General features: G+C 53.2%; 1 protein-coding gene across 1 annotated transcript; it reads left to right on the forward strand.

The window, feature by feature from the left end:
- Window positions 1-266: 266 nt before the first annotated feature.
- C2cd4d (C2 calcium dependent domain containing 4D) lies at window positions 267-2,306 on the forward strand. Its single transcript, XM_028857438.2, has one exon. It carries the CDS (start codon window positions 596-598, stop codon window positions 1,628-1,630), a length of 1,035 nt encoding a protein of 344 aa, XP_028713271.1. The 5' UTR covers window positions 267-595; the 3' UTR covers window positions 1,631-2,306.
- The last annotated feature ends 6,812 nt before the right edge of the window (window positions 2,307-9,118 follow it).

Genomic DNA, 9,118 nt, shown 5'->3' on the forward strand with positions numbered 1-9,118 from the left:
GTGGCTACAAATCTTTGTGCAATACAGGTGTTATGCCCTCTACCCCTGAAGTGGGTGGAGCATACAAGGCCTCTAAACTGAAAGTCATTTTTAAAATTTTTTAAGATGTATTTATTTTATTTTATGTTGTATGAGTGTTTTGCCTGCATGTATATATGTGCACTACGTGCGTGCCTGGTGCCTGCAGAGGTCAGAAGAGGGTGTTGGATCCCTTGGTACTAGAATTATAGATGACTGTGAATCACCATGTCAGTGCTGGGAACCAAAGCCGGATCCTTTGCAAGAGCAAGTGCTCTTAACCACTGAGCCATCTCCAGACCCTCCATCTGATAATCTGTCTGGCCTTGTGCTCCATGTCTCCAGTTTCTAGACTTCACCCTTTCTTTTACCTGCTTCTAAACACCAGCCTTGTATCCCATGAGTTTGGGGACAAGGCCACGGAGGCAGACCACTAAGTGTTGGCTCTCAGCAGCATCACCGACCCTCGCATCCCCTTCTCTTCTCTCAGGGTTCCTCTGTCCAGGGCTCCCAACCGGGAGGCTGGACTTGGACCCTCTCCGACCTCGGTGCTTCATGATCCCCACCCACTCACTGCATGTGGCTCTTGGAGAAAGCCGGCTACAGGGTGAGGACCGCAGAGGCCGGGGCGCAGCAGCACGCGCACTCCAGCCTGGTCCCCAAGCGCCGGGCCCCAGGCTCGCCTGCGCGCTGCAACCCTAACGTCCTCACCCCCGACCGCATCCCGCAGTTCTTCATTCCGCCTCGCCTCCGGGACCCCAGCGGCACCGAGGCCAGGGTGGACCGCAACCTGGGCGGCCGGCACCTCCCGGTCGCCTGCTCGCTGCCGCACCTGGCGGGCCGCGAGGGCTGGCCCTTCCTGCCCGAGAGCCCGCACACGCGCCGCCGCGAGTCCCTGTTCCACGCGCCCCGCGGCCTGGCGGCGGCAGGCCTAGCGCCGGCGCAGTCGCGGCTGCACGTCTCAGCCCCGGACCTCCGCCTCTGCCGGGCCCCGGACAGCGACACGGCCTCGTCGCCGGACTCGTCTCCCTGCGGCTCCCCTCGCACGCCTAGGCCGCACTCCTTGTCCCCCGACGAGGCCAGCTCGGCGGACACCAGTCCCTACGCGCCCCGCCGCGCGCCGCCGCCGCTCTTCCACCTGGACTTCCTCTGCTGCCAGCTGCGGCCGACCAAGGACAGCGTGCTACGCCTGGGGCCCCGCGGCGGGCAGCTGCGCCTGTCCACCGAGTACCAGGCGGGGCCCGGGCGGCTGCGGCTGCGCCTGGTGAGCGCCGAAGGGCTGCCTCGGCCGCGGGCCCGCCCGGGGAGCGGCGGGGGCGGCTGCTGCGTGGTGTTGCGGCTGCAGCCACGCGTTAGGCCGCGAGCTCAACGCAGCCGCGTGGTCCAGGGCAGCTCCAACCCCATCTTCAATGAAGACTTCTTCTTCGAAGGGCTGGGCCTCCGGGACCTGGCCGCCCGCAGTCTGAGGGCCAAAGTGCTGGAGAGGGGCGCGGGGCTGCGCAGGGACGTGCTACTGGGGGAGTGTGAGACGCCCCTCATCGCCCTGCTGCCCCCCCTGGCTGGGGGTCTAGGCTCAGGGTCCTCCCTGGCATCTGCACATCTCAGTCTGTAGACTGACACCACAGCTTCCTGGGGGGGGGGGGTGGTCTCCACTGTGTTTGCAGCCCTTATTCTTGCCATCTGCCCAACATGTATTTATTTTTGTTAATAAAACATCGGTTTGTCTCTAGCTGCATGCTCCACAGTGGGCACCAAAAACTCCAGGCTTTGCAGCAGCTCTTTTCCTTCCTTTCTGCCCGATCCACTCATCTGAGCAGGAGCAGACCTTAAACAGTAGTTCAAGAGATTCAGAATCCACGGATGTCAGAAACTCTGGAAGTGCTTGTTGAGCATGCAGAGACCAGGATCCATCTCCAAGCGATACTCCTTCAAGAGGGCTAGGCTGAGTAGGGCCTAGGGTCCTGTCTTAGTTTTATTTCCATGGCTGTGATAAACTCTCCCCACCCCTACCCCCCAAAAAGGCAACTTTTACGAAGAAAGGGTTTATTTGGTTTATAATTCCAGGTGATAGACCATCATTGTGGAGAAATCAAGGCCAGGACTTGAAGCAGCTAGTCACATCCACACTCAGAAGCAGAAAGAGAGCGAGCTGGAGAGGTTCAATGGTTAAGAGCAGACCCAAAGTTCATTTCCCAGGAGCAATATCAGGCAGCTCACTGCTGCCTGTGAGACTCTGGTTCCAAGGATCCCATGCCCTCTTCTGGCCTCTGAAAGCCAGACATGCATACACATACATGAATAAACACATATACATATAAATAAAAAAAAAATAAATAGAGCAGAGCATGATGGCGCACGCCTTTAATCGCAGCACTTGGGAGGCAGGGGCAGGGATCTCTGTAAGTTTTAAGCCAGCCTCATCTACAAAGCAAGTTCCAGGCCAGCCAGAGCTATATAGTCAGACTCAAAAAAAAAAAAAAAAAAAAAAAAAAAAAAAAAAAAAAGTGTGTGTGTGTGTGTGTGTGTGTGTGTGTGTGTGTAGTTGGATTTTTCTTTGGGCTGCCAACCAGCTCCCAAATAAAGACATGGAGACCCACTATCAATTATGAATGCTCAACCCTAGCCCAGGTTTATTTCGAGCTAGTTTTGTTTTTTGGGGTTTTTTTTCTAACTTAAATTATCCCATTTCTATTCATCTATGTGCTGCCCCAAGGCTCGTTTACCTCATCTACATACTGTCCATCCTGCTTTCCTGCTTCCTCCATGTCTGGCTGGCCTCCATCCCTTTTCTGCCTAGCTATTGGTCATTCAGCTTTTTATTAGACCAATCAGGTGCCTTAGGCAGGAAAGGTGAAACAGCAACACATCTTTAATAGTTAAACAAATGCAGCATAAACAAATGTAACACACTTTACATAGTTAAAGTAATATTCCGCAACATAAACAAATGTAACACACTTTACATAGTTAAAGAAATGCAGCATAAACAAATGTAACACATCTTTACGTGTTAAACAAATATCCTATTCCACAACATGTGTAGGTCTTCCACATTAATTAATTATAATCAAGAGAATTCCCCACTGACATACCCACAGCCCAGCATGGTCAAGATAATTCTACACTGTGTCAAGTTGACCATTAAACCTAACCGTGACAGGTTCCTAGAGTCCAACAAAATCCTGCACTTTCAGAGAGCCCTTGAGTCACTGAGTCAGCTCAGCAAGAGCTCTAGGAACAGAACCAGAGTGCAAAGCCACCCTCCCCTGATGAAGGTCCCTTGGGTCTGCACAGAGGAAACTGGCCCTTCCTGCAGATAAGTCTTTGCACCCCATAGGCCTCTCGGCCAACACAGCAATCCAAATCAGACCAAATTAGAAAAAAAAGAAAAAAAATCCCCGGTTTAATGGATAAAGTGTTCCTGGATGGTTCTCCAGCCCCCCAGAGAGGAGATGGGAATGAGCGACTGGAAAACCTCGTGTCTGTTTTCTGAGATGCAGCTTAAATACCCTGTGGAAGTGGTCCTGAGCCTCTCTGGGGGAGGAGCTGTGTTTGGCGGGCTTTGAGGGGGCGGGCTTGGGGAAAGAGGTGGGGGAGGGGAGCTGAGGTGGAGCTCCCACCCAAACACACCCCTTAGACCAATATCTGTCCTGAAGACAAATGAAATGTTTGAACCTTAAGAGTGAGTGAGTCAGGGGCGCACAGACAACCACACAGTGCCTCCCTGCGGCCAGTCCCATCCACATCTGTGCACCTGTGTACCAGGAGCAGGAAGAATGGCTGCAGTCGAGAACCACGGAGTAAGCCAGCCGGGTGGCAAACCCCTGTAATCCCAGTACAGAGACAGGCAGAGTTCGAGGCCTGTCTAGTCTAGAGAGTGAGTTCCAGAACATCCCCAGCTACACAGAGAAACCCTGGTGGGGGTGGAGTGGGGGGATGTGCACAGAGTAGTGCTTGGGTAGCCAGCAGTCCTTAGGGTTTATAAGGACTGGGATCTGGGAAAGTGGATGCTATCCATGAGAGCTATCCTCAGGGATGCCAGAAAAGGCTGCTCCAGCCAGGAGCTGAGGGTGAAAGGCAGAGAAGTAAAAGTGGGTCAGCCTGTGTTTACCTCCTACCTGAAAGTCCTTGACGTCAGCAGTGACCTTCTCCCCACCTCTGCCTTCCCAGGAACCGGTTCCGCCTGGCTTAAGTCATGCTTGGAGGAGGGAATGAGGAAAGGAAGGTAGAGGACAGGCCCTCGAACAATTCAGCTTCTTCCTCCTCCCCCTTAGGCCTTTTCTCACTTCCCATGGGGTGCCGGCCGTGCCCCCCACAGGGATTAAACCTGCTTGTTTCCAACCAAAATCTCAGCAGCAGCCACACACACACACACACACACACACACACACACACACACACACACACACCCTTCCTTCCCAAGGCAGAAGTTCCCCCAGCACCTTCTTCCTGATTAGGTTTCCACACCAAGCCCTTGCTCACGGCGTCCACCAGGTGGTGGCATTGACCAAACAATACTCCCTGCTGGCAGTAACCTGAACCCCCATAGGAGGAACTAACCGTTCAACAGCTTCAAACATTTGCTCCTCCTGGCAACTGCCATCAGGTGAGTATACAGTTGTGATTCAGTGCGACCTTGGACTTTAGTCAGATAATAAAGACTAAAACTAGGTGGCGTGACTCAAGATACTTGTCACCAAGCCTGACAATTTGAGTTTAATCCTAGAGATCCACAGAGTAGAAGGAGAGAACCGACTCACACACATATAAGTAGATACAATTTTTAAAATGTGCATTAAAAGCCTGAAAGGCGGCTTTTCCACAGGATGATAGTTCTTCAATCGTTTCTCTTCCTGGCACTTTGGACTCACACCTATGAACTCTAAGAAGTCCACCCCCACACCTCTCTCTGTCTCTACTGTGCTGAACCGTAGTTCTGCATCAGCCCTGAAGTTCTCTCATAACAACCCTTAGTGAGCAATGGGATTTCCTGTGGAAAGATGTCTACAGATCAGATCACCTCCATTCATCCATTCCACCCCGACAACGCTAGGGAGGGTCTATGGGGTGCCAGGCATTGGAGACGGCCATGATCCAAACAAACACAGGAATCAAGTGAGTTATAAAGTGAACAAATAAGAATAAAGAATTAGTTGGTGACGGGACATAGAGAGAGTACAGTAAGAGAAAGAGGGAGGTAAGACTACAGGAGTGGACAGGAGAGGGGGAGACTGAAATATTCCTCTTGTTTCAGCTGCAGTACTTTGTACCAGGCCCTGTACTTTACCCATTGGTCTTATCCCATCACCACTGGGTAAGGGAGGCATTATTATCCCCAGTTCAAAAAGGCAGAAAGAGATCAGGGAAGTTAAATAAACTTGCCTGAGGATTGGCTTTGGTTGGAAGGAAGATTCTTGACAGTGACTCTAGACAAACATCCCCTGCCACCAGCCAGAGAGTTTGGGGTGTCTATGAGGTGCGAAGCCCCCCAGAAGAAGTTCTATCACATTTCCTCAGGGCTCGGACAGGGGCACACAGTCCCAGCCACAGATATGTTGTGCCTTGGGAGCAAATGAACCCTAAGAACCTATCCTGTGTGCAAGCAGCTCAAGCCCCAGAGTCCCACATCAACACAGGTGGGCACCCGTGGTACCCACCCACCCCCTTCAACACAGATCGGCACTCGTGGTACCCACCCACCTAAGCAAGCTCTGGTGTAACTCAGGCTAGCCTCAAACTCCCCCACACAACTGAGGACGACAATAAACTCCCCATCTTCCCGCCTCATCTCCCAAGTGCTGGGAATACAGGTGAGCACCACCCTGTCAGGTTAGGAGGTGCTGGGGGTTGAATCTAGGGCTCCATCTCCAGCCCCAGTCCCTGATTTTCAACCCTCCCTGCCTCCAAGCCCACCTCAGCACTATAACTGGGAAATGACAGCTATAAGCAGGGTCACCACATAAATAGAGCTCCAGGCTCTAGGACTAGGGTCAACCCTTCCCACTCAGCCCCCACTGGGCCTCTGCGGAGGTGAGGGACTGGAAGCTGAGAGGCAGAAACCACAGAGTTCCAAAGAGCTTGCATTGTCTTTGTCTTTTTTTTTTTTTTTTTTTTTTTTTTCATGGCCAAGACACCATCCTCCAAGTCACTCTGGCAGGTTGAGATCTCCACAGGCACGAAGGCCCTGAGACTCAATGAAAGGTGGTCCCTAAAGCAGTGTGTTAGGCCGCAGTGGGAGATGGCCCTCTCTGGGCCAAGCCAGGCTGAGAATGGCATCATCTCACTGCCCAAACCCCACAGGTTTCCTCTCTACCTACTGCCTCCCTGGAAGGGCAGGCCTGCGCTGAGCTTTAAGTGGTTTCTGCGGTTTCAGGGGTGGGGAGGGAGGGAAAGAAGGGCTGGTGGCTGCTCCCCATTTCCAAGCCATCACCACCCCCCTCCAGGTTGTTTGCCCCCAGCTTTGAGATTCCTGGGCCTGATAAGGGGACTGGGCACGTGGGGGGAGAACCGATTCTCTGATCCCTATCAGCCTCTTCCTTGCATAAGAATGTATTTGAAGAGGAAATAACCCCTGCCCTGCTTAGAAAGCACAGATTCCTACAGAAAGGGAGCAGTGGTTACAGGGAGAGGCGGGCAGGTCAGGAAAGAGGGGGAACATCCCAGAGAGACTAATCCCAGCACCTACTCTGCTCTCTTTACCAGCCGAGTAAGGCCCAAGGTCACACTGGATAACAACAGTACACACTCACTCAGCCTATGGCCAGTGTGGGAGGAGCAAATGGCTGAAGCTGTAAGAGCAGTTCCCCCATGTGGTCTCCACCTCCTGGTAGTTGTGCGCAGGGAGAATTCTCTGGTCATGGTGTCAGTCTGGGTAGGAGAAGGAACCTAAGCCCACACCCCAGCAAGCTGGAGGCAGCGAACCAAAAACTGGGCGGGGTGGCTCCTGCCTGTGATCCCAGCAGCACCCAGAAGGCTGAGGGAACTGGATCTTCATGAATGTTCAAGGCCATTGGAGACTACAGAGTGAGACCCTGTCTCAACAACAAAAAAACAATGAATGCCAAGAAAGCAAATGGCGCTCAAGGCCTACAGCCAGAAGCCTGTCTTCCCAAGCCCCGGTCACTTCCTGAGCACTCACACAGGAGCGTGAAGGGTACAGTGGGAGAAGCAGCCATTGGCAGTGTCTGCCGATGCCATACGGTGTGCCATCTGCAAGCATCCCTCGGGGCCTCCACCCGGTGCCTCTGGCTTGAGGAAGGGGTCATCTGGAAGGCCTTTAGATCTAGAATCGCCAAGAGAAGCCAAAAGAGGAAAGGATGTGGCCGGTGATGCAAGCCTGTAACCCCAGCACACCCAAGACTGAGGCAGGGTTGTGAGTTGGAGGCCACCTTGGAAGAGCCCACTTCGAAAGAAGAGAGAGAGAGAGAGAGAGAGAGAGAGAGAGAGAGAGAGAGAGAGAGAGAGAGAGAAAGAGAGCTGGAGAGATGGCTTAGCAGTTAAGAGCACTGGCTGTTCTTCTAGAAGGATCCAGGTTCAATTCCCAGCAGCCACATAGTGGCTCACAGCCATCTATGACTCCAGTTCCAGGGCATCTGACATCTTCTTCTGTCCTCATAGTAAACCAGGCACATAAATGGTGCACAGACAAACCTGCAGGCAAAACACCCATACACATTAAAAAAATTAAATTAGATAAAAATAAGAAACAAAAACAACAACAACAAAAAAGCAGGGGAGTTGGTAAGGCGCAGGGAACTGAAAAGTGATGGACGAGGGAAGGAAAATCGTGCAGGAGCACAGGAAAAAGCAGGAGGGGTAATTCTGGGGTAGGTGTGAACAAGCAAGGTCCCCACCCCCGAAAGTCCCAGCCTCTCCTCCTGCCTCTTTCTGGCTCTGCTCTTAGGTAGAGTCCTAGGTGGGGTGCCGCTACCGGAACTTTGCCTCTTACCTCAAAGCTCTCCAGGCTGGCTTCAGGTTCTGAGCAGAGACGTATACGTGGGCCCGTGTTTACCAAAGGCCATGGAGAGTCTGCGGAGATGATTTAGGCAGAACCAGTCCCCAGAACCCACATAATCAAACAGGGGTACAGTGGAGGGTAGGTACTTGTAGTCTCAACAATGGGGTGGTGGAGACAGCCAGCCCCCTAGGGCTCATTGGCCAGCCAGTCTAGCCAAAATGGTGAGCTCCAGGTTCCAGGAGAGACCCGCTCTCAAAAATAAATAAAAATAAATAAATAAATAAATAAATAAATAAAGGGACTGAGGAAGACACCTGATGTCACCCTCTAGCCTCCACAGGCACGCACACTCACATGTGTACACACTTACACACACACACACACACACACACACACGTGTACACACACACATGAACACGTACACACACAAGGGACATGGGAATAGTCAGAGCCTCAGAGTCCCTCAAATGTTTCACTCCCCAAGCCCTTATCAGTCACCCTAGGAGTCAGAAAGGCTACTTCTCCTCCTCTTTGTTCCTGAGGCTTAGGAAACTCAACCCCCCAGAGACAGAGGTGCCGAAGGTAGCAGAGTGTGGCGCTCCAAGGACAGGCAAGAGCGGAGGAGGAAGTGACAGCTCCCTGCCCTTTCCACGCCAGGTGCCACGTGCGCCAGGTGGAGGGAGTGGGCGAGTCACGAGTCACGAGGCCCTGGCGTGGCCGGCTCCTGCTCTGCTGTTTACCAGCTGGAGAGAGCAGGAGGAGGGGCCGGGAGCCTCCTGATGGCAGCCTGGCCCTTAGCCAGGGGCTGTTGGGTAAGCAGGAAAGCCAGGCCCAGCTAATCAAACTCGGGGTGGAGGCCACGCCGAACTGTGGCATCCAATATCCACAGAAGCCATGGCTCTTGGCCCTCCTCAGACTCCAGTGCAGGCCTTCATGTGAACAGGCTTAGTCGGGGGAGGGAGGGAGTGGAGTGAGGGGGTCCCCCTCCTCCTATCCTGTCGGTCCAATGATGTTCCTATCTTCTGTTTTCCCCTCCTCTCTCTTCCCCTGGCTCTCCACTTTGCTCCTCCTTCTCCACACATTCCCCCCACCCTCCACCCCTCCAGGAGTGTGGGAAGCACCTAGAAGCCAGGGAAATCCAGA

Source organism: Peromyscus leucopus, chromosome 6 (genome assembly GCF_004664715.2).
Source record: "Peromyscus leucopus breed LL Stock chromosome 6, UCI_PerLeu_2.1, whole genome shotgun sequence".
NCBI lineage: Eukaryota > Metazoa > Chordata > Mammalia > Rodentia > Cricetidae > Peromyscus > Peromyscus leucopus.

Coding starts and splice junctions, on each gene's coding strand:
- C2cd4d (XM_028857438.2), top strand. CDS start 596: ATGTGGCTCTTGGAGAAAGCCGGCTACAGGGTGAGGACCGCAGAGGCC.